General features: G+C 39.0%; 1 protein-coding gene across 34 annotated transcripts in view; it reads right to left on the bottom strand.

Moving 5' to 3' along the window:
• PHF21A (PHD finger protein 21A) overlaps positions 1 to 26,730 on the bottom strand; it is a 194,510-nt gene that overhangs the window by 31,000 nt on the left and 136,780 nt on the right. For 24 of the 34 annotated variants that reach the window (XM_049713201.1, XM_033411374.2, XM_049713198.1 and 21 more), the window contains 4 exons: positions 24,609 to 24,809; positions 18,122 to 18,373; positions 16,777 to 16,866; positions 12,329 to 12,622 (listed from right to left, as the gene is read on the bottom strand). In XM_049713201.1, coding sequence (XP_049569158.1) covers positions 12,329 to 12,622; positions 16,777 to 16,866; positions 18,122 to 18,373; positions 24,609 to 24,809 — 837 coding nt within the window. The remainder of the gene's footprint in view (positions 1 to 12,328; positions 12,623 to 16,776; positions 16,867 to 18,121; positions 18,374 to 24,608; positions 24,810 to 26,730) is intronic. The other 10 variants (XM_049713200.1, XM_033411519.2, XM_004264046.4 and 7 more) reach the window with 4 other exon arrangements.

Raw genomic sequence — 26,730 nt, 5'->3', positions numbered from 1 at the left:
GGAGGAGTAAGGGCTTTGAAGGGCTATCACGTGTACTGGGGAACCCCAAGTGCACTGAGCATTCCCAGGGCTAGATGCATACTCAGAAAAGAGCTGAGAGAACCCTAAGCTTGTACCTCTGGCTGATCTTTGAGCTCTGTCCAAGAAAGAGGTGAAGTCTAAGACACAGTTACAGGTGGCCTGGCTTAGCATTGAAGGAATGCCCCCTGCTCAAAGCCAATCTGCAAAGACCAAGAAAGGGTTTTCTGTTTTTATTTTAATTTACTTATTACTACCTTTTTCTCCTTTTTGGCTCCAGTTGTTTAAGTAAATCTAATAGAACAGAAATTTCAATAACCACACATGACAAGAAATAGTATTTGCAAAAATAGTTTGGAAAAGGCACTAAACAAACAACTGCAGCTCTCAACAATTAACAGCAGTAAACCCTGGGGTAGGAGGAGAACTGGGGTAGCAGTCAACTGCCTTAAATATGCTCAAAGAGCTAAAAGAAACCAGGAACAAAGAACTAAAAAAATTCCAGAAGAGGGCTTCCCTGGTGGCGCAGTGGTTGAGAGTCCGCCTGCTGATGCAGGGGACACGGGTTCGTGCCCTGGTCTGGGAAGATCCCACATGCCGCGGAGCGGCTGGGCCCGTGAGCCATGGCCGCTGAGCCTGCGCGTCTGGAGCCTGTGCTCCGCAACGGGAGAGGCTACAACAGTGAGAGGCCCGCGTACCGGGAAAAAAAAAAACATCCAGAAGAACAATGTCTCACCAAAAAGAAAATGTTAATAAAGACATAGAAATTATTTAAAAGAACCAAATAGAAATCTAGAGCTGAAAAATATAATAGCTGAAATGATAAATTCATTAAGGGGTTCAGGCAAAAGAAAGAATCAGTGAACCTGAAGATAGGATAACTGAAATTTCCAGTCTAAGGAGCAGACAGAAAAAAGAATGTAGAAAAAGTACAGAGCCTAAGAAACCTGTGAGACATTGTCAAGCATACCAACATATGCATTATAGACTCCCAGGGGGAAAGGACAGACAGAAAGAAGCAGAAATATTTGAAGAAATAACAGCTGTAAACTTCCCAAATTTGATGAAATATATGAATCTACAGGCATACCTCATTTTATTTATTTATCGCACTTCACTTTATTGCACTTTGCAGATACTGCATTTTTTACAAACCGAAAGTACGTGGCAACCCTGTCTCTGTGTCAAGTTTTGGTAATTCTCACAATATTTCAAACATTTTCATTATTATCATACTTGTCATGGTGATCTGTGATCAGTGATCTCACTGCAAAAAGATTATAATGTGATAAAGGCTCAGATGATGGTGAGCATTTTTTAGCAATGAAGTATTTTTAAATTAAGGTATATACATTGTTTTTTGACATAATGCTATTGCACACTCAGTAGACTACAGTATAGTGTAAACATAACTTGGATATGCACTGAGAAACCAGAAAATTCATGTGACTACCTTTATCTGCTTTATTGTGGTGGTATGGAACTGAATCCACAATATCTCCAAGGTATGCCTGTACACATCCAAGAAGCTCAGTGACCTCCAAGTAGGATAAACTCAAAGACACTCATACTGAAACACAGTATAATCACACTGTCAAAAGCCAAAGAGAGAATCTTGAAAGCAGCAAATGCAAAATGATGCATCACATGTAAGGGTCCTCAATAAGATTAACAGTCAATTTCTCATCAGAACCAGAGACCACAAGGCAGTGGGATGACACATTTAAAGTGCTGAGGGGGCTTCCCTGCCGGTCCAGTGGTTAAGACTCCACACTTCCACCGCAGGGGGCACAGGTTCCATCCCTGGTCAGGGAACTAAGATCCTGCATGCTGTGCAGCACAGCCAAAATAAATAAATACACAATTAAAGTTCTGACAGAAAAAAGACTATTAACCGAGAACTCCATTTCCTGCAAAAAGCAAAGGGAGTTCACTGCAAGTAGACCTGTCCTAAAAGAACTCCCTTTAGAGTTCTTCAGGTTAAACAGAAAGACCCTAGACAGTAACTTGAAGCCAAACAAGAAAAAAAAACTCCAATAAAGGTAACTACATAGGTTAATATAAAATCCAGTATTACTGTATCTTTGATTTGTAACTTTTCTTTTTGCTTCCTATATGATTTAAAAGAAAAATGAATGAAAAAATTATAAATATGTATTAGTGGCCACACAATATATAAACATGCAATGTGAGACCGTAACAACATAAAAGGGGGCTGGCCAGAGCTGTATAGGAGCAGAGATTTTGTATACTACTGAAGCTAAGCTGGGATCAAATTAAATTACATTGTTAAAAATTTATGAATGTTATCTATTGTCCCCATGGTAACCATTAAGAAAATAACTAAAACATACAGAAAAGGAAATGAGGAGAGCATCAAAAAAGTACAACACTGGTGTAAAAAAAAAAACACACACACACACAAAAGATGGCAGTATTGGAGGAACTGGGGTCCAAAAAAGACATAAGACATGTAGAAAACAAAGAGCAAAATGGCATAAATCCTTGCCTATCAGTAATCACTTTAAATGTAACTGGATTAAACTCACCAATTAAACAACAGAGAGTGGCAGAATGGATTAAGGAAACAAGATCCGGGACTTCCCTGGTGGCGCATTGGTTAAGAATCTGCCTGCCAATGTAGGGGACACGGGTTCGAGCCTTGGCCTGGGAAGATACCACGTGCTGCGGAGCAACTAAGCCTGTGCACCACAACTACTGAGCCTGCCCGCCTAGAGCCCATGCTCTGCAACAAGAGAAGCCACTGCAATGAGAAGCCTGCGCACTGCAATGAAGAGTAGCACCCCCTCATCACAACAAGAGAAAAGCCCACACACAGCAACAAAGATCCAACACAGTGAAAAAAATAAATAAATGTTAAAAACAAAAAACAAAAAAACACAAGATCCAACAATATGCTATCTACAAGAGATACATTTTAGAGCCAAAGACATAGAAAGGTATCCATCAAAGGATGGAAAAAGATACTGCACACAAATAGTAACCAAAAGAGTACAGAGATGGCTATGCTAATATCAGAAAAATTCACTGTAAGTCAAAAACCATTACAGGAGACAAAAAAGGTCATTATATATTGATAAAAGAGTCAATTTATCAAAAAGATATGACAATTTCAAATATATATGCACCAAACAACAGAGTCTCAAAATATATGATGCATATACTGACAGAATTGAGGGGAGAAATACACAGTTCTATAATAATAATTAAAGACTTTAATACCTCACTTTAAATAATGGAAAGCACACATAGAAAGAAGATCAATAAGGAAACAGAGGACTTAAACAACACTATAAACCAACTAGACCTAAGAGACATAAAGAACAGCCTACTCAACAACAACAGAATACACGTTCTTCTCAAGTACACATGAAACATTCTTCAGGATAGACCATATTTTAGGCCACAAAACAAATCCTAATAAATTTTAAAAGACTGAAGTCATATGAAGTATTTTTTCTGATGACAACAGAAAGAAGCTAGAAGTCAATATAAAGGAATACCAGAAAAATTTTAAGTATGTAGAAATTAAACAACATACTTTTATTTGGCTGCGCCGGGTCTTAGTTGTGGCATGCAGGATCTTTGTTGTGGCATGCGGGATCCTTTTTTCTTTAGTTGCGGCATTCGGGACCTTTAGCTGCAGCATGTGAACCTTTAGTTGCAGCATGTGGGATCTAGTTCCCCGACCAAGGATCGAACCCGGGCCCCCTGCACTGGGAGCGTGGAGTCTTAGCCACTGGACCACCAGGGAAGTCCCTAAAAAACATACTTTTAAACAACCAGTGGAACAAAGAAGAAATCACTAGGGAAACTTTCTATCTCCCTGAAGAATGAAAATGAAAATAAACATACCAGAACTGATGAGATGCAGTGAAAGCACTGGTCAGAGGGAAATTTAAAGCTGTAATAGTCTGTACATAAAAAATAAGAAAGCATTCAAATCTAAATGCTTATAACCTAAATAACCTAAATTTACAGCTTAAGGAACTAGAAAAGAAGAACTAAACACAGAGCTAGCAGAAGGCAGGAAATAATAAAAATTAGAGCGGAGATAAATGAATTGGAGAATAGAAAAACGACAGAATTAATGAAACCAAAAGTTGATTCTTTGAAAAGATCAACAAAATTGAAAAATCTTTAATAAGACAGAATAAGGAAAAAAGAGAGAAGACACAAATAACAAAAATCAGAAATAAAAGTGGGGACATTACTACCAATCTTATAGAAATAAAAAGGATTATAAGAGAATACACTGATCAACTGTACACCAACAGGTTGCCAAGGGGGACTGGATTGGGGAAGGGATGGAGTGAGAGGCTGGGGTTAGCAGATGTAAGCTTTTATGTATAGAATGGATAAACAACAAGGTCCTACTGTATAGCACAGAGAACTATATTCAATATCCTATGATAAACCATAATGGAAAAGAATATAAAAAGGAATGTATATATATGTATAACTGAAGCACTTTGCTGTACAGCAGTAATTAACACAATACTGTAAGTCAACTATACTTCAATTAAAAAAACAATCAGATAACATATGAAATGGATATCAGATGAAATGGATAAATTCTTATAAACATACAAATTACCAAACTGACTCAAGAAGAAATAGAAAATGTCAACAGACCTATAACAACTAAAGAGACTGAAACAGTAATCAAAATCCTCTCAAGGGCTTCCCTGGTGGCGCAGTGGTTGAGAGTCCGCCTGCCGATGCAGGGGACACAGGTTCGTGTCCCAGTCCGGGAAGATCCCACATGCCACAGAGCAGCTAGGTCCGTGAGCCATGGCCACTGAGCCTGCGCGTCTGGAGCCTGTGCTCTGCAACAGGAGAGGCCACCGACAGTGAGAGGCCCACGTACCGCAAATAAAAAAAAAAAAAACCTCTCAAAAAAGAAAAGTCCAGGACCAGACAGCTTCTCTGGTGAATTCTACCAAACAGTTAAAGAATTAACACCAATCCTTCTCAAACTTTTCCAAAAAACAGAAGAGCAGAAAACACTTTCTAACTCATTCTATGAGGCCAGCATTATCCTGATACCAAAGCCAGACAAAGACACCACAATAATAGAAAATTACAGACCAATATCTGTCATGAATATAGATGCAAAAGTCCTCAATAAAATACTAGCAAACTGAATCCAACAGCATATTAAAAGGATGATACACAATGACAATGTGGAACTTATCCTAGGAATGGAAGATATTTTTAAAAAAATCAATGTAATATACCACGTTAATAAATGAAGGCAAAGAAAAACGATATGATCATCTCAGTTAATGCAGAAAGAGCATCTGTGAAAATCCAACACCCATTCATGATACAAACACTCAGAAAACTAGGAACAGAAGGGAATGTCCTCAACTTTATAAAGGGCATTTATGTGAAACTACAGCTAGCATCATACTCAATGGTGAAATACTGAAAGCTTTCCCTCTGAGATCAGGAACAAGAGATGTATGCCCACTTTCATCACTGCTATTGAACATTATAGTGGAAATTCTAGCCAGAGCAATTAGGCAAGAAAAAGAAATATAAGGCATCCAAATTGGAAAGGAACACATAAAACTATCTCTTTTTGCAGAGGACATGATCTTATATATACATAAAATCCTAAAGATTCCACAAAACAACTACTATAGCTAATAAATGAATTCAGGAAAATTGTGAGGTACAAGATCAACACAAAAACCAGCTGTATTTCTAATACATGGTAATTCATGAACAATCCTAATAGGAAATTAAAAAAACAACTCAATTTACAATATCATCCAAAAGAATAAAATACATAGGAATAGGGACTTCCCTGGTGGTGCAGTGGTTAAGAATCCACCTGCCAATGCAGAAGACATGGGTTCGAGCCCTGGTCCAGGAAGATCCCACATGCCACAGAGCAACTAAGCCTGTGTGCCACAACTACTGAGCCTGTGATCTAGAGCCTGTGAGCCACAACTACTGAGCCCATGTGCCACAACTACTGAAGCCCGCGTGCCTAAAGCCCATGCTCTGCAACAAGAGAAGCCACTACAATGAGAAGCCTGCACACCACAATGAAGAATAGCCCCCACTCGCCACAACTAGAGAAAGCCTGCACGCAGCAACAAAGACCCAACACAGCCAAAAATAAACAAATAAAAAATAAATAAATTTATTTAAAAAAACAAAAAGAAAACCTAGGAGTAAATTTAACCAAGGAGGTGAAAGACTTGTACACTGAAAAGTATAAAACACTGCTGAAGAAATAAAGAAAACCTAAGTAAATGGAAAGACATCATGTTCAAGGACTGGAACACAGAATATTGCCCAGATGGCAATACTATGCAAAGCAATCTACAGATTCAAAACAATTCCTATCAAAATTCCAACAGCCCCCTACCCCACCCTTTTTTTGCAGAAAGACTGGAAAAGCCAATTCTCAAGTTCATGTAGAGCTGTAAGGGTCCCTGAATAGCCAAAACAATATTGAAAAAGAAAAAAGTTGGAGGAATTATATTTCCCAATGTCAAAACTTACTACAAAACTATAGCAATTAAGACAAGTGTGGTTGGTACTGGCATAAGGACAGACATATAGACCAACAGAATAGGACTGAGAGTCCAGAAATAAACCCATACATCCATGGCCAATAGATTTTCAATAATGATGCAATGATCATTCAAATGGGGACAGAATAGTTTCCTCAACAAATAGTGCTGGGAGAACTGGATATCCACCTGCAAAAGAATAAAGTTGGACCCTTGTTTCACCCTATATACAGAAATTAAGTCAAAATGGATTACTGACCTAAATATAAGAGCTAAAACCATACAACTCTTAGAAGAAAAATTAGGGATACATCTTCATGACCTTAGATGTGACAATGGATTCTTAGTTATGACACCAAAAGCACAAGCAACAAAAGAAAAAATTTAAAAACTTCTGTGCATCAAAGGACATTAGAAAGTGAAAAGACAACCTATATATTGAGAGAAAATGTTTTTAAGTTACATATCTGATAAGGATCCAGTATCCAGATTATATAAAGAACTCTTACAACTCAACAACAAAAACATGGACAACCCAGTTTAAAAACCGGCAAAGAACTCAGAGATTTCTCCAAAGAAAATTTACATATGGCCAACGAGCACGTGAAAAGATGCTCAACAACGTTAATTATTAGGGAAATGCAAATCAAAATCACAATGTGATATCATTTCACACCCACTAGGATGGCTATAATTTTTTTAAAAAGGAAAATAATAAGTGTTGGTAAGGAGGTGAAGAAAATGGAACACTCATACCTTGCTGGTGGGAATGTAAACTGATTCAGTTGCTGTGGAAAACAGTTTGGCAGTTCCTCAAAAAGTTAAACACAGAATTACCATATGATCCAGCAATTCCACTTGTAGGTATATACCCCAAAGAATGGGAAATAAGTGCTCAAACAAATGCTAGTGCATTAATATTCACAGCAACACTATTCCCAATAGCCAAAAATAATCCAAATCTATCAATGGGTGAATGGATAAACAAATTGTGGTATATACATACAAATGGAATACTATTTGACTATTAAAAAGGAATGGAGTACTAATACATGTTACAATATGGATAAATCTTAAAACATTATGCTAAGTAAAGAAACCAGATACCAAAGGTCACATACTGTATGAGTCCATCTATATTAAATACCCAGAATAGGTAAATTTATAGAGACAGAAAGCAGATTGGTGATTGCTAGAGGCAGGGGAGGAGCAAATGAGGAGCAACTACTTAATGAGTACTGAGTTTCATTTTGGGGTAATAAAAATGTTTTGGAACTAGACAGAGGTGGTAGTTGCACAACACTGTGAAAGTACTAAATGCCACTGAGTTGTTCACTTTAACATGGTTAATTTGATGTGATGAGAATTTCACCTCAATTAAAAAAACAATTAGGTTGGGAAACAAACAAACAAAAAAGATTAAGCTAAAAGTGTGGTCTCTATCAGAGATTATAAACCACTATCCAGAGGTGAAGCTGTCCGGCAGGTGTTATTTTTTGCCTACATGGTGTTTAAACAGTTACTGATATATATATATACTTTTTAATTTTTTATTTATTTTATTTTTATTTGTTTTTAATCTCAAAAGTATATCTTGAAATCTCTCAAAATATCTGGATTTCTGGCTTTTCTGGAAAAAGTTTTCATATGATAAAAACTGGCTATTGTCAAAAAGTTGCTGCCTCCTTGAGATGGAGTATATTACTTTGCACTTTACCACAGTCTCTTCTACTTTCTATTATCTTCTTGACACCAAGGCCAAATTGTCGATTTTATCATACTTGTCTTACTATTTCAAAGAAATTAAGAGTGGGATATCTCTTGTACTCATGTTCCCATTGGAAGTGAAAAAAAATCTACTTGTTTACTCCCAGTCTGTTTTACTCGTTTATTGATATATTTCCTACTTGGCACCTGTACGAATTTGCAAATCCTGTTCTTTTTTGGTTTTACAAAGATAAAAACCAAAAACTCTGAATAGAACTAAATTAGCCATTTATACCCCTGAATTACAAATTCATCTTTTAAGGCTGGGCTGCATGAATAATGAAAGTTAGGCGCTTGAAAATTTTTTAAATGTACAAAGTTTCATCAATCAAGGTTAAAAAAATCTGGATTGAGGGCAAAGAGTTACCACCTCAAGTTTCCTTAAAGAGAAGACTGGGATCTGAGGCTAATACATTGGATAATACTCTCAACTTGGAAGTACTCTTTTTTTTAGAGGACACTGTGTAGGTTCCTATACAAAATATAGATGGAAGTAGGGGAATGGGTGGCAATCTGACAGATTTTCCCATACAACCTAGGATTTTTTTCAGTAGCCTAGCCTTAGGGACATACATAGATGTCTTTGTTGCAGGGATTGGGGTGGGGTGACATGGATAAGAAATGAACATAATCCCTGAGAACTAAATGCCTCAGACACAGTCTAACGGACTTTAAGCTCTTTACGTCATTCCGCCATCCACAGGTGTTTAGCCCCATTTCACAGAGTGCTGGAGAGGACAAAGACATAACAGGAGGCAGTGTGGGGGCCATGATATAAGTCTGTCTGGCTTTATCTGCCTTTCTGCCTAAGTATGTTTCTAGCCTCAGAGCTCTTTAAACTCTACCGCTCAGTTTCTCACAGCCACAAGGTAATGTGGCTTCTGATAAGGGATAAGACAGGTTCTCCTATCTAGGGTGGATAAGGAAGTTGGGGATGCCTGATGGGGGGAAGGAGAAGTGAGACCACTGTTGTTACAGCTGACACTGCCTCTCCCTTTCCTATGCCTATGTGAAACTACACGACCTGCCATGCTTCCTCCCCTGGAGGCAGAGCCACAGTGCCTGCCCCAGACCAAGCTCTGTGAGGGTACAGGCTTTGACCTCCCAACCCTTGTGTTAGCACATGTCGCATGGCAGCTGGCACAGAATCAACATTTTTTATTAAGTGACTGTTATCACCCTAAACAAAAGAGTAGCAAGCAGAAAGGAACCCATCTAGCCTGGCCACAGAGAGAATGCTGGACACAGGTTTTGATAACTCTACGAGTAGGCTGTAAGTGGTACTTCCGTGGCTACATAATGCTCATCTATGGGATCTCTTAACAGCTATAAATAAGATACTGGAAATGAAACATGGGGAAAAAAAAAAGAGGAGAGTAGAAAGATCTGAAGTAAGAGAATTCTGAGAATGGAGTCTAAAGAGAATCCTTGCTGACTGAGCTTGATAACCTGTAAGACTGCTGTGCCAGGTGGCCTGCTAAACTAAAACAGCAATGACCACATTCCTCTATTAGATCAACAAGAAGAAAGACCATGGAATTCACTGCTAGAAAATAATTTTTTTTTGATTTTTAAGAATTCATGGATACCTTTTTATGATATTTTTATAATCAAAATGAAAAGCTCTATCAATATGTAAGGCTGGGATATGAAAAGATATTCAAGATTTAATATGGAAAAAAAGCAAGTTACAAAGTAATATACAGTTTGATTTTGTATTTTCCTTTAGAAAGAAAATATGTGGAGGAATAGAATCTAATCTGCTAATAGCAACTTTGGAGGGTAAAATTATGGGAGAAATTTACTCTCTTCAATGATTATGAAGGGATACATTTCTACAATATATATTTCTGTAACGTTTGAGCTTTCCTTTACGGTGAACAGGTATCATCTTTGTAATCAGAAAAAATAAGAAATGTAAAAATGAAATGAAACTGAAGATTCTTGTCTCCTAAAAATATCTTTATCAAAAAAGAGGTCAAAGAGAAATAGTATTTAATAATTTAAAATAACGTTTTGAGGGACTTCCCTGGTGGTGCAGTGGTTAAGAATCTGCCTGCCGGGCTTCCCTGGTGGCGCAGTGGTTGAGAATCTGCCTGCCGATGCAGGGGACACGGGTTCGAGCCCTGGTCTGGGAAGATCCCACATGCCGCGGAGCAACTAGGCCCGTGAGCCACAACTACTGAGCCTGCATGTCTGGAGCTTATGCTCCGCAACAAGAGAGGCTGCGACAGTGAGAGGCCCACACACCGCGATGAAGAGTGGCCCCCGCTTGCTGCAACTAGAGAAAGCCCTCGCACAAAAACGAAGACCCAACACAGCCAAAAATAAATAAATTAATTAATTAATTAAAAAGAAAAAAAAGAATCTGCCTGCTAATGCATGGGACACGGGTTTGAGCCCTGGTCCGCGAAGATCCCACATGCCGCGGAGCAACTAAGCCCGTGCACCACAACTACTGAGCCTGCACTCTAGAGCCTGCAAGCCACAGCTACTGAGCCCGCGTGCCACAACTACTGAAGCTTGCGCACCTAGAGACCATGCTCCACAACAAGAGAAGCCACCACAACGAGAAGCCTGCACACCACAGCAAAGAGTAGCTTCTTCTCACCACAACCAGAGAAAGCCCACGACCTGCAACGAAGACCCAACGCAGCCAAAACTAACTAAATAAATTTAAATAAATAAATAAAATAATGTTTTGAAACCACATTCTTTACAACTCTAATGCTCCTCAGAGGTCGTCCTTTGAGAGCCAGCACGGGACATGATGGCAGCTGGTCTACAAACACGCCCCCACCTAAACTCCTAAGCTTGGGCATCTTACTTTCATTATTTTAATATTGAAGTTCTGCTGATAATAAATTTGAAAACTCCTGATCTAAAATACATGTAAGTAATTTATCTCTAAATGTTCCTCAAAGCATTTTTGGGGGTTTGAGTAGCCTCCCCAGGAATAGAGATGTGTTCTTGCTGGTATTTCTTGATACGAGATTTTGGTACCCAGGTTCTTAGTGCCAGATCGGCTGCATTTATGAGCTGCCTGGGCAGAAAGCTGGTATTCCATGCATAAGGCTCCTCTGTTCAAGGTGGCCAAGGCAGCAGGAAGCCTTCTCATTCCCCACCATCCGGCCAGCCTCTCTGAATCATGGTCAGCCATCCAGAAGCAGAAGATTCAGGATCACCAGAGACTATTTTCAGTTGAATGAGAACTCAAGCCTGAGCAATAAGAAATAGGGCAATGACTTTTTAAATCAACTTTTTTGAAAGAGCTTTTCTTTCCACAATTCTTCTTTCTTGTCACTGGTCTTTCTTTAAATAGAATATGGTGACTGCCTATAAATCCTTTTTCTTGGTTTTAGAAATCTTTCTGTCATAGAACCCTTATGTATCTTTGGAGGTTACCTGTATTTCTACAGACTTGTGTTTTTAGGAGAAAATCTGATTTTAGAAATATAAATGAAAGGCTTCAATATCTGAGCTAAAATGTCTGTATCCTCTAGAGTTAAAAGAATGAATTTTAGAAATCTTAATTTTTTCATTGGCTCCTCACTATCTGTAATAACCAGGGAAAACCTTTGAAATGAAATCCTTTTCCTTGCTTTGCTTATTCTTCCTAACTTTCATAGTGATATCCTCATCTGGATTCTTACTGGGCCGAAATGAATATAGCATTTTCTGTTTACTACCTTATCTGTGCTTCCTGACTGAGGGCAGCAGAACCCATCTGTGAATTTCTGCTTCAGAAGCAGCAGGGGGAGCTCATTCACACAGGAATCAAAATTCATGTATAAGGGGATGGTGGGTAAAGCAACCCAACTTTCTTCAGTAAGAACAGCCCTTTTGCATTGTGGATAAATTATCACATGATAAGTAACAGACAATGGTGCTAACATAAGGAGCCGCTAAGAAGATAAAGACCCCTTACAGACTGACCAGCCTCAAAGGCAAAGCTACTGCCCAAAGCAGGTGCGTACTCTTGCCTGTACCTGTTTTTCAAGGCTTGGCTTGCTAAGCTGTACAGTTTGAGGTCCAGCGAGTCTGGTGCCCGGAGTAGCTATCACAATGCTGGTGAGCTGGGCCATGGGGAACGTTTTGGCTATGGTTGCAGTCTGCCCATTGACGACACGGACGGGGTGGATGGAATTCTGGGAGGTAGGGAGGGTCGTGGGAGTGAACTTGGTCAGCATGACAGGCCTCTGGATAAGTTGAGGAGCTGCAAGCATGGGAGGAGGTGCTGGGGCAATAGGAATGTTATTCTGGGCCACAGGCTTAGGTCGAACCTATGGAGAAAGAAAGAACAATTATTGCATTACTTAAACTTCTCAAGTCCTATAAATCTTAGACATTGCCAGATCCTCTGCACTATATATGTGAGTGAAATGGTATTCAGTACAAATATTAATATCCATTTTAGTATTATCAATTCTATAGATCTCAGCATATATAATATTACAAAGATGCATCAGCTCTTAAGAGGATGCAAATGTTACCCCAGAATGTAGTTTTTCTGATTCCAAACCGCAGCTCCCTCTCCTATACCATGCCGCCTCTTCGGGCTGAGGTCAAATGCCTAATCCAGAGACTGGTCTCACCCAGAACTTGTGCCCAGTATGGTAATAATGCTGCCACTGCCCTTAATTCACGTTCTAAATTTCTTCATATCCACAGCTCAGTTCACTCCCATCTCTGGCCCTCTAACTCCCTGTTCTTGGGTGCTCCTTCTCTAAGTCTCCTTTGTGGCTTCCTCTACCTCTGCCCAATCCAAAATATAAATATTTCTCAGGGTTTTGTCCTGGTACCCCTTTTCTTCTCAATGTCCTCACTCCTCCTGGGAACTCTCACTGCATCCTACAGCTTCAACTACTATCTATATACTAAAGACTTCCACACTTGTATCTCAGGACCACACAGTTCCTTAACTTCAGAGTCATTTATTCAACTCCCTGTTATACATCTCTACTTGGAAATTTCACAAGAAGTTCAAAATCAGCATGTCCAAAACTCATCAACTTCTTCTTCCAATCTTTTCTTCTTCCTATAATCATTACATCAGTAAATGCCCCTTTCTTACTAAAAAAACTTCAGAATCATTCCTAATGCTTCCTACTCTACCTCTACTTCCTAAATCCTTCTCAGATATGTCTCCTTTCTATCCTCACTACCACTACTCTAGCTGTGTTTGCTTTACTGAAACAGTGGCAGAAAACTGTGATTAAAAACATGGGATCAGCCTTGCCTGGGTTCAAATTCTGGTTCTACCACTTACTAGCTAGCTGTGTAACCTAAGATAACACACCTAATCTCTCTAAGAGTATTTTTCAAACTTTCTAAACTGTGACCTGTGGGCAAAATCCTTTCTCCTTATGCATAAGAATTTCACCTTCAGTTAACTCTCTAGCTGTATACCCCTGGAAACCTGATAAGGGAAGAATGTCAACTATGTTAGCAGGCAACACTGCTTATGGTACAAATGACCTCTTGCTGCTAAATCAAATCTAACATTTCCATTACTTGCAAAAAGCAGAGATGGAAATACGTTATTAAAAATAAACATTTTTGGGCTTCCCTGGTGGCGCAGTGGTTGAGAGTCCGCCTGCCGATGCAGGGGACACAGGTTCGTGCCCCGGTGCGGGAAGATCCCACATGCCGCGGAGCGGCTAGGCCCGTGAGCCACGGCCGCTGAGCCTGCGCGTCCGGAGCCTGTGCTCCGCAACGGGAGAGGCCACAACCGTGAGAGGCCCGCGTACCGCAAAAAAAAAAAAAAAAAAAAAAAAAAAAACATTTTTAAGTTGTTTAAAAGAAAAAAAAGACGATGAGACACCCTGCTTTGGGCTTCCTGAAATGGGGTGACTCTTGTAACTGTGCCTCTCCGCTGCGGCGACCTTGAAAGCCATGCCTATAGAATTGTTATAAGATATATTAGGCTCCTGTAAGGCATAAGATTTCTGTGCTAGGGTGGCTCTCCCACTGATCTGATAAAGATCTCACTTCCCTGTACCTGAGCAGTCCCTGGACTGCCGTAGAGACTATTATATGGACTGCTATAGGGATTCCTACTGAAGAAGCTGTCTTGCTGGCAAGCTCTGGTTTCTGTCCTATATCATTCCAAGTAGACTGGTGCCAAGTGTGGCCTCTGATAGTCTTGTGAGTCTGAATACTTAGCTGCATCTAAGACAACCCTATAGTGTGTGCTGTGGATACACAACAGGAAATATGTTTCACGCTGTAACCAATACGCGTACATAGATATTTATCTTTACCTCTCTAACATAAAAACTTCATGAAAAAATACTTATGTGCCTCATACTCTAACATTTCCTATTGTCTTGTTCATTTTACTTAAAAACTCTGGTTACAATCCACTAAATTGATTTCACAGCCTACTAATGGGTCATGCCCCACCGTTTGAAAAACAAAAACTAAGCCTTAGATTCTTATTCTTAGATTTTTACCTGAATACCTACTTTCAAAGAGTTGTTGTGAGGATTAAAATAGATAACCCATGTACAGTGCCTAGTGCAGTAAGTGGCACATTAGCAAGATTCTCTAAATATTAGCTATTGTTATTGCTGACAATGTCCTGTTTTTCCTGCCACATTCTTGACAATCTCCAATCTATTCTCCACACAGTGCTAAGAGGGAATTTTCTAAAACAAAAATCTGATCATGTCAAGTACCTGTTTGAAAGTAATTTAATGGAGCCCCACTGTTCCTAGGTAAGGCCCTAATTCCTATATAGCCTACAAGGTTCCAAAGGCTTTGGCCTATGGGCTTCTCCAGCCTCCCCTTACTCTAGCCTGAGTCAGCCACATGGCCCACTGTGCTCAGCCACACCAAATTTCCTTTGGTTCCTTAAGCCGACATGTCTCTCTGCATTGTGGACTTGCATATAGGCTCTTCTCTCTGCCTGGGACATTTTTCTTCTTCCCCCAAAACTTTCTCAAGCTAACTTCACTAGGATTTTAGGTCTAAGATGGAATGTCAACTCTTCAAGGAAACTTTCTGTAATATTCTAAGAATGAGTTGGCTGTCCTTCCCATGGATTCTCAGACTACCCTGTACTTCCCATAATGGACACAGTAATTGCCTGTACATGTGTCTGAAGCTCTATGAGGCTGAGAACTATCTTGAAAACTTCATATCCATAGTTCTTAGTGCTCTTTTGATACCTAAGGTATTCATTAAGAATTTATCTGATAGACGATTGAAATAGTCTTATGTTAGCATTGCCCATCCCCTCCCCAGAGGCAATTCAGAAATCACTTATGGCCACTGACCACACACATCCTTTCCCTTCTCTCTTTGCCTGAAAGCTGAGGCTTCAGACAGGAACACCCAATCTTTCTACCAGGCAAGTCAACTCCTCTCAAGGTCCAGACTGGGACAATCATGACATTCTGCCATAAGAATGGTGAGTTCAGCCAATTGCTGGAAGAATACTCTCATGAGAATATGGGTAGAGTTGCTTGGGTCTAGGTAGAAAGTTCCCTGTGCAGCTTCCTAGTCTGAATCTTTATCATCAAGACTTTGTGTTTAAGAATGATGCTCTATGTAATCACTTTCCAGAGTAGAACCGAACGCTTCCTACCAGTTAGTGTCACTATTGTCTCCTTTCCTACTCTCCCTGGCATACAGCGAGTGGGGTGGGAGGTTGTGGGGAAGAAGTGGTAACTGCGTTCCTTCCCCACTGGCAGGCAGTTCTGGCTAAATTCTTCCAGTAAGTCAACATTATAAGGTTTAAAATGGTGCTATCTTAATTATTTTAAATTTAGGAAAATTTCCCTTTCCTTACATCCCTCTGCTACAGCCTTTCATCATTGTTAAGAAACCCTGATGATAAAACAAGCTTCTTCTCACACAGATGTAGAGAACCAAGGGGGGAAAGGGTTGGGGGTGGGATGAACTGGGAGATTGAGATTGACATATACACACTACTAAATATAAAACAGATAGCAAATGAGAACCTACTGTATAGCATAGGGAATTCTACTCAATGCTCTGTGGTGACCTAAATGGGAAGGAAATTCAAAAAGGAGGGGATATACGTATACAGCTGTATATAGCTGATTCACTTTGCTGTACAGCAGAAACTAACACAATACTGTAAAGCAACTATACTCCAATTAAAAATAAATAAAGCTTCTTTTGTGGGACCTCCCTGGTGGTCCAGTGATTAAGACTCGGAGCTTCCACTGCAGCGGGCATGGGTTCGATCCCTAGTCAGGGAACTAAGACCCACATGCTGTGCAGTGCAGCCAAAAAAAAAAAAAAAAAAAGCTTCTTCATGGTATAGAGATCAGCAGCTAGAATCCTTAGCTAAGTGGGATCTGAATACAGCTGAATTGACAAGTGCATTACAGGCTGCTTAGAAAGAGCTCACAAGGATTTTTGTCCCACCTAACCCATCACTGGGCTTGTCAACTGATTTACTCACCTGTGGAAGAAAGTTTGGACGCGGAGTGAGTCTAGGAGGGGGGATAAACTGTGGTACTTTGATGGGCTGAGGAGGTGTTGCCTGAACCTGCTAAAAAATGAGAAAAGTAAATCAGAGAGGAAAATAATTATTCAATATCAAAGATGGTATTCTTAAAGTATTTTCAGCATCACTATTCTCTCAATCAGATAATATTTTCTATAAGCTTTCACCGTAGAATTAATCATCTGAATTAACACTGCCTTAAGAAACTTGTTTACTCTCCTGCTTGCAGGCTTTACCCCATAAAGTAAACCGACCTCATTTCTGTTTCCTTACACAGCTAACGTAGAACACAGCAAGCTCAGCAATCACAATTTCCTCTGACGTTCAAGAACTCTTGCACTTATGTTATTTTATTTTATTTTTTTAACATCTTTATTGGGGTATAATTGCTTTACTGCACTTATGTATTTTAAAAGTCAACACTGGATGCAAAGGAAAATCAAACTTGCTGCCTGGACAAATGGGCTTTTTCCTAATATAAGAGCTTTACGTAACAGTGAACAGCTTTATTCCTATAGAGAATGTTCTAACTCTCAGCGTCCGGCTGAGTGATTTGGTTACTCCCCTAAAGATTCCTGGGTAAGTAGTAAAGCTTCACTTTAATGCCCTCTAGTTTCACTCACCACTGGTCATTATTCGAAAGCCACTAAGAGCTCTTAGCTTCCATTTTAAGAACGGACATTTAAACTACAATTTGGGTATATTCTGAAAACAGTTTTTAGACAGTTTTACCCTAGAAATCTCAAGAACAATTTTTATTCAAGTGCTTCTTCCTTCTAGGGATCTTCTTTCTGATGGACCTTGGACATGGACACTGTTATTTGTGAGTTTCTTGAAAAATTTTTAAGTGCCCAACTAACTCCAGTACTTCCTGAGTGCAATTTCAAGGAAGAGTGTACTAAAAAAATTCACGGCATTTTCTCCAAATTGGTAACATAGCACCAGAGAGTTTAAGCACTCTAGTTTCACAGGAAGGAGTGTGGTTAGGATAGAGGGAGAGATACATGAAACAGTGTAAGTGCCTCTGTGAAGGACATTTTCCCCCCTTAAGTCAAGTCATCCTTTGGCCTCAGATAATACCTCAAAGAGTTTTGATCCTTGGTGTAAGAACACCTCTATAGTTATTTAAATAGATAGCAGGAATGCCATATTCCCTTGTCAGCCCCGAAGGGGAATCTGGTATGGTAGAAGAGTGATGGAGACTGAAAAATCCAGCAGGAGCATAAAACGGATATACTCTACAAATGCATATCCTGAACCCTCGCATGTGGGCACACATGAGTAGCAGCTGCTGGCTTACCAGAGTGACTGTGTTTTTTGCCACAATTTGGACAGCCTCTGCCCCAGGCCCAGTGACCTTACTAGACGTCTGGAGGTTGACTGGTGTGTTCTGCACATCAGTGCTGAGCACAGCCTTCTGACTGTTGATGGCGGTCACCATAGCAATGGTAGGTCTCTGGCCCACAACAGAGGCAGGCATGGTCGCAGTTGCTGCTTTCAAGACGAGAGGTAGTGTCTTTGTGGTAATCATAGAAGCTGTAGTTACAGTCTTCTAGGAGACATGGAGAACAGACATTAGGACGCTGAAGTGTCATCCCACTAAACAAAATGCTAGCCTCCAGAAGAAAACAAAGCAATGATTCTCATCATCAGTCAAGTTTCTTGGTGTAACAACATTTCTTTTGTGTACATAAAGCACAGTTCTTACTGTACGAAAAGGCAATCTCTAGTTTGCCAGAGTTCTCAAATTTAGCTTTAAGTTCATAGTAATAACTGCAGACTAATATGGGCACAGGGTTCTCAACAAGGAAGGGGTGGGTTTACAGATACAGAATATGAGTATACCTATTTCTTCTGATTTTTCTAATTCTTTGCTTGCTCTCAATTAATTTAAATTTTGTAGAAGTTGCAAATCAATGAGGTACACACCATCTCTATCATTAATTGCTACAACCTCATCAATATGAAGAAAGCTATCATATAATTCTGGATATCTGCCTCCTGTGACACAAAGGCTGGGATAAAACGACAGGGTCTTTTAATTCTTTTGAGTGCCACCCTGGAGAAGAGGAAGGGCAACTCACATAAGAATTAGTACAATTGTTGCCTCAAAGGCTGTAAATCCCAAACTCTAGATAATGAAACCTATTAACCAACTAGTATAGTAAATACCAGCTCTTGATACCAAAGGGATATGAATCACAATCTACAATCTTTGCTCTGCAGGACTGCTGCAGAAGTGAGGAAAGATCCAGAAAAGGGCGACAAGGTGGAAACAAACACCTGAGCTTCAGAAAGTCTTACAGATCAGAGTCTGAACTGAGGTGAGAGGACTTGACTGATGCTCCGCAAGCACTACTGCAGCTTTGAAGCTGTATTTTTCTAGACTTTCTATTAGAGTAATTAAAGGAGCCAGCTACAAAACAAGAAAATATAAACAACCTGATTTCATGGCATACACACCTATCGAATGCTACTAGTCACTCAAGATAGAGATGTTTCAGAAACGTGAAAATATACCTGGTCTAACTTGTTGGTTCTGATTTTGATATTATTTCACCTTTTTCTTCTTACTTGCACTGTTCAGTTTGGTAGCTAATAGCCTCATGCAGGTATTCAAATTTAATGAAAACAAAATAAAAATTAAAACATCAGTCACACTAGCCACATTTCACATGTTTACAGCCACACATGGCTAGTGGCTACCAAACCAGACAGTGGAGCTTTCCAACACTACAGAAAGTTCTATTGGATAGCACTGCCCTCGACCAGGGAAAAGGACCCCACTCTCCCTGAAACAGATCTGAACAAATTCCTTTGTGAATTTCTATTTCAGTGTCTATGCAAGCCCTTGTGTATTGTTTGGTTCTAAGTAATTTTTCTGCCTTAAACACATACATGCATGTATTATCTAATATTTTAACAACTTTTTTTTCTTTTAACCTAAACAATGTAATAATCTGGCCCTGTCTATCCCATCACAGCCTAATGAGCAATCCTTATTGATGCCTGCAATTAAAATCACCCAAATATGTTCCTCTTCTCTAAGTCAACAATACAGAATGGCTCATTCTCCTTGCCACTGTCCTCTCAAGTGTGAAATGGGAGTAAAAGGGGGAACACGGATAATTATTTATTTTGGGAGGTAGCAGGTCATCCTGCCTATCAGTGATGAAAACCAAATAAAAGCTAAGTGCTATTTATCATCAGAAATGTTACAGTAGTGTAGCAGCGGGACTGACTCTGTATTACCTGCTATTTTTAATATGTGTTTTTAACCCAGTGTGATATTAGCTCTCTCCATCAATTTAAAACATTCAAATACAAAGAACTTTTTGAAGTGGTGAGCAAGTCACACCAGATGGCATTCAATCCTGGTGCCAATACAGGTTATGGAAGAAAAGCTCTAGTCAGCAGAACTCACTGACATGGATTTTAAAAACAGTCATGCATGTTGGTTCTACTTTAAAAGAGGGTCAATATACTTTTGTTTAAAACATCCTTGATCAGGTAAGTCATTAACAATCTTTTGAATAATTTTTCTTAAAAAGTGAGTAAAACCTCAAACTCACCTGATTTATATACTTAGCATTACCTGCAACACTAAAAAGCACTGAATTCTAACAAGTCTGTTCATATGTTAGGTTAGCATTTTTATTCTACTTTATAAATATTTGGTTGTAGCTAATTTCACTCCATGTGAAATTCTAGCATCTACATAACTCTCTTTGTATACAGAGGCACAAGACCTAGTACTATATGCACTGATGAAAAGCTTTTGAAGACTACATTTATTTGCAAACCATTTACTGACACCAGGTATTGACACAGGTACTGCTTAGATCTTCACTCCTGTTCTGGTGCTTATTCTACTGTTAAGTACTAGGGAACATAAATCAAACTCCTGGAGTTCTGAGTTTAGATGACAGAGAGAATCTAGAATTTTGATATCCAAACCTAATGAAAACCTCTGAATTGTTCTGGCAGGAGGAAGAGAAGACAGTGAGGAAAGGTGCCCAGAAAAAAAAAAATTATTTTTATGGAAGCTGTGATTAGTCCTTGGCTGGTTGATGCTATCCAAGTATGATCACCTTCAAAAGATGATAGCAGTTTCCCCAGTTTCATGAAGGGGTCCTTTATGAACAAAACCCAAACTGCATGAACTAGAAGTTAATGCAGAAAATACATGGCAAGAAGCACTAACAGCAAAATCCTTTTATTTTTTTGCTAATTTTTTTTTTTTTTTACCTGCAAAGCATGAGGTATCGATTTAAAAAAGATAAACTCCAACGTACAAATCAGAACTTAGAGGGATTATTACTATGGGCTCTAATTAACTTCCACACCTATTTTAGACTATTTGTTTAATTTTTTTTAAATTTTATTTATTTTATTTTATTTATTTTTGGCTGCGTTGGGTCTTCGTTGCTGTGTGCAGGCTTTCTCTAGTTGCAGCGAGTGGGGGGCTACTCTTTGTTGCAGTGTGCGGGCTTGTCACTGCAGTGGGTTCTCTTGTTGCAGAGCACGGGCTCTAGGCACATGGGCTTCAGAAGTTGTGGCACGCGGACTCAGTAGTTGTGGCTCGAGGACTCTAGAGCACAGGCTCAGTAGCTGTGGCACACAGGCTTAGTTGCTCCGCGGCATGTGGGATCTTCCTGGACCAGGGCTCAAACCCGTGCCCCATTGGCAGGCGGATTCTTTACCACTGTGCCACCAGGGAAATCCCTATTTGTTTAATTTTGAATGGAAGGTAACTGTTGTACACTCGGACAACTATCAATAGAACCCCTCCTCCTTCTGTCTATGAGGGTTTATTTTCTGTTTGGTTTTATTAACTGCATGCTTCTTTACATTTGTACTCATTTAAAATGACAGAGTTGTGAATTTAAGTTGAAGGGTACGCCTGTGTTCAACTATTCTTTCATTTTTTTTCTGTAGTTTGGAAAAATTTCAAAATATACATACAAACATAAGCTGGAGTTAGCTAAGGAAAGGGGACTGATCCTCCCACTGCCCCATGACTTGGTACATGCTAATCACCTGACTTAGAATAAAACACTTTCTCATCCTAGCACTTCCTCCCTGCCCATGCCGATTGCTAAATTAATAGTCAATCCTTTCTGGACTTAGAAATTTAGTATATGCCATGTATTAAACTTCCCATTTGTCCTTGACCTCATGAATCTTTAATGACTCCCTAAGACTGCCAAAACCCCCAAAAGTTCTGCCACATATTGGAGGGCTTCCACAAGCTAGCCTCTTCCTACCTTCTGGTTTTATATCCCTCTCCACCATTTCCTGGAATCCACGCTCCAGCCACATCAGCCTACTTGCTATTTCCAAGACACGCATTTACTTTTTTGAGTCCATACTTCTGTTCACATTGTTCTCTACACCTTGATGCTCTTCCCCCTGTGCTCCATCACTGAAATCTCACTTATCTGTCAAGGCCCTGATCAAAAGCCACCTCCTTTATGAAGCACTCTCTGATCCCTCTAGTCAATATTACTGTCCTCTGGTATTTTCACAGGTGCTTTCATTTTATTCTTCTTTGTTAGCTGTTTACATCTTCCCCTCCTCTAAATCTGTTAAGTTCTTGAAGACAGAAATTCTGTCTTATTTACAAGACATTGCCTAGCAGAAAGCTTGCATATAGTAGAGACTCAATAAACATTTACATAATGAATGAAAATAATTATCATAGTTTACCAGATTCTAGGCAGGGACCATTACTACCTCTTTGTATACCAGAAGCTCTTGTATAAGGAGCATGTGATAAATAATGATTGACAGTTTACTATAAAAACAAAACCCAATAACCTAGAGATCTTATGGCTTTTAACATTAAACAAAACAAAATAATATAAAACAAGCTTAGCTAAATCAATTAAATATATCAGGTGGGCTACCAGATGGAGGGATGCCACATAACACTGTTTTGGGGATAGCCCTAGGTCCCTTACTATTACCATCCCAAAGCAGCACAGAACTCAGATTACCAGGGAAGGAAATAGCTATTGTAAGTATTATATAAGTATTTTCTCTGATTTGTGTGATATGGAATGGTACTTGAACAGAAAGTTTCCATGGGTTAGGAGAGAAAATTCCTAGTACCAGGAAACAATGAATTCTACCACACTCCTTCCATGTAAACACTTTCTGATCAAATTGTACTTTGAGAAGAGAACAACCAATCCAACTCTGTTTAAAACTCCAAAAAAAGTAAACTGATAGGCAATCTTTTAGAAGAAATATAAATGCTGGTCAGGGGGGTTTTAAAGTCAGTTTGAATGCCTAATTTCCAAATAGCCTTGGAGGTTAGGGTAAAAATGATGTAGGCCACTCTAGCTACAACAGGGATTCTTCATTTTCCTTCTTTGGCATTTTATATAATGTTGGCATTTCTTTTTTTTGGTATTGTATGGCAGTCTACAGTAGCGAATGGGCAGAATTTTTAACCAGAACATCTGGGTTCAAATCTTGGCTCCACCATATAATAGATATATGATTTTAGGTAATTACTTAATTTTTCTGTGCCTTAGTTTTCTTTTCTAAAAAACAGAGATAATAATAATACTGTCCTTAGCAGGGATGGGGTGAGGACTGCGTATGTTATACATGTAAAGTGCTTAGGAGAATGCCAGTATATGGTAACCTCTATTAACTGTTAACTATCTTTAGTAATCTTCAGTATTTTTGTAAGTAACGTATTTCTCATTTGCAAAATATTGTATATGAACCAGCCCAATGTCCATAAGTGGTGACTGACCAAGTAAACTAAAATCTTTTTCTCTACATATAGATACAGTGAAGATGGCGTTGGTGGGTGAGAGGTGTCCATGCTTAGGTTTCAGAAGATCCCAAAGTCTTTAAAACCATATGCAAAAATGACTGTATTAGGTGTGAGTGTATTTTTCCAGGGAGGGAATCCATGGCTTTCAACAGAGTCTTAAAGGAGTCTGGGACCTCTGAAGATCAAGAACCACTGCTCGAGTGTACCACTTTAAAAGGTATGCCCACACTACATATAAGTATGTGGAGATCAAGCTTGAATACTTTTCTTAATAGAAACATTCCCAAATATGTCCTTTTTGTGTGTCTTGATTGCCTCAATATCCTTACATTATATGGTAGTGCAAATGCCCTTTTCAGTAAAATCATTTGCACAGCTACACCAGTTAGCATATTATTAGGCTTCCCACCCCTTAGTGCTATTTTTGACCTGTAGCTTCCATTTCAGATTTCCTTTAGTATATGAGAACAGATACATATTCTCATATGAGACGAACTGGACTTGGAAATGAATATTTCATTTCTATGAAATATACCACCTTCTAAATGCCTCTTTCTACCTGGTTCCATGGGTATTGATCCTGGAATATCTCCACATCTAAAATTGCTAAGAATTCCAGAAAAACAATTCCTGAGGGTCAAGTCACAAAGACTTTTAGAACAAGTGCAAACAAATACTTCCAGAAGTTCAAAAGAAGACTTTAATTCTGTTCTAATAAAGAGAAGTGATTTTTCGTTGTCACTGATTACCTTTTCTCCTTCTTTGGACAGATGGGAAATCAGTTTAACTTTTACTCCTTGGTAATGTCATTTCCTTCAGGCAATGAATTTCAAGTGATTATCATCCCAGTACAGTATAAAAAAGTAACCAAAATAACCTTTGTTTAGTGCTGGTTGAGGTTGTTAACATAGTCTGAAACAGGACCTAGTTCTCCATGACCCATAGCAAATCAGCCTACAGCACGAAGCCCGAGGTGCTCCATCCACACTTGTACCTGTGAAGCAGTCAGGCTGGGAGAGGATGCAGCCGACTGGGCGTGGTGGTGGTACTGCTGTTGCTGCTGTAGCTGCTGTAGTGGTTGCTGCTGTGCTGTTTGTAGTTTGTTTTCAGATTGTGGCAATGGCTGTATTTGGAACTTGTCTGGTTGTTCTTGCTTTACTATCAGGTTCTTCCGAAGCTGTTCAACTACTCTTTTCTACAAAGGAGGACAAAAAAGAATAAAATCTATGAGAATATTGTTCTATCTCAGCTGTATAGAAATTGGCAGCAATTATATGCCTCTGACATCTTTTCTGTAACTAGCTTATTCTAGATCTTGTTACCTCTAAAATTTACAGATTAGACAACTGAGGAGAAACCCATGGCATAAGTAACGTTTTATATCAATCTATAAAGGGAAACAGAGGCACAGATGAGAAGAAAAGCTAATGGAGGTCGCATAGCAGAGCTGAGACTCCTTGACTATTATTATTTAGTGTGCTGGGCTGGAAGGGCAGTATAACGTAGCAGTGAAAACACAACTCTGCAAACATACTGCCTCAATTCAAATTTCAGTTTTGCTACTTACCAGTTATATGATGTTGGTCAAGCCACTTAACCTATCTGTGCCTCGATTTCCTGTTCTGTAAAGATGAGGTGATTAATAATATCCTTAGGATTCTTACGAGTACCAAACTGCCTCACGTAAAGTCGGAACTATGAGTGGCACACACTTGGTCATTTATTTATTTTTTTTGCATCTGATAACATACATACCAGTTATGCTACAGTCATTTTTGTTAATCAAACAAACATCATGTATCTAATAGCAGTTTCAAACATTAAACAGACTTTTAAACAAAGAAACCTTGATCCCAGCACTATGCAATATACACAACAGACATTGTAAATAACTGAAACATGTAACTCATGAGCACTGCTTTGCTGGGACAGGACCTGTGAAAACACATGCATTTGCTTAGGCAGAGTAGTGTTTTAGCTATACGGGATGAAAATTTTTAATTAAGGTTTTTTGAATTTTCTGTCCTTGTTGAAATCCAAGAAAATGGTGCATTTGGAAACCTTCATTACTATAATAATACATTTCAACAAAAGGTAAGCTCCACGCGGCTACGGATTTATTTTGTTCACAACTAAACTCTGCATCTAGAACTACGGTGGCTAAGTAAATGTTCTCATTGTCTTCACATGATGTGTGAAGTGATGGAACCAAAGACCAGCAAATGGCTCAGAGAAAATATAATAACCATTTGGGGTCAGACCTGGGTTCTGACTCTCCTGCCCTAATGGCTGGAAGCAAGTATAAGCAGCACTCCTCGCCTACACTTTCAAGTGAGTTCACCAGCTGAGGTTTGTTATTTCTGACAAAAATAGATTACTGTCTTCTCATATAGATTTAAATAGAGAAGAAGTAAATGAAGATCTTTAAATAAGGGGTTAAGTGAAACCATAAGGGCCGGGTTGATTTCACATTCCTGCCTATGATTCTAACCAACTTCACTACACACACTCTCTAAAGAATCCAAACCTGCAGGTTACTTCCTTGACATATTTGAACATTAAAACATTTACAAAATGGATTTTTAAAAACTTTAAGTCAATACAAAATACATTCTTGAGAAAAATTTTAATATTTTTATTACTGATTCTTTTTAGGCAATGAAAATATCACATAAAGGCCAATTTGGCAGGGCAAGGGGGGTGGGCAGGTCTGCTATACTTTGTACTCTGCTAGCACCACCTCTTTGAGCAGTTAAATATTAAAAAGAAAAGATGTAGAGTCCAAAGTCTTTCCAGAAACCATCTGCAGAATACTAAAAATACAAATTAATAAAAAAATTCTTAAAAAATAACTTTCAAGTCTTCAAAACCCTATTTCTCAAGTGTAAAACTTAGGTAATTGAATAGATATAGTTTAAGAGAAGGGGAAGTAACAGTAGCGGTGGCATGGATAATCCTGAGTACCACATGTAGACTTTATTGCTTGGTGACTGCCAGAACAATAAGACATTTAACAATTAAGTAATTATTTAGAGTTGCTTTCAGTCCCCCTCCCCAACATATTAATCAGCATTAATCAAACATATTAACAAACTAGCTAAAGTACAGCATCATTC

This window comes from Orcinus orca, chromosome 8, assembly GCF_937001465.1.
Source record: "Orcinus orca chromosome 8, mOrcOrc1.1, whole genome shotgun sequence".
Lineage (NCBI taxonomy): Eukaryota > Metazoa > Chordata > Mammalia > Artiodactyla > Delphinidae > Orcinus > Orcinus orca.
The sequence above is the reverse complement of the archived record's forward strand: the minus strand, read 5'-3'. Positions and strand labels throughout refer to the sequence as shown.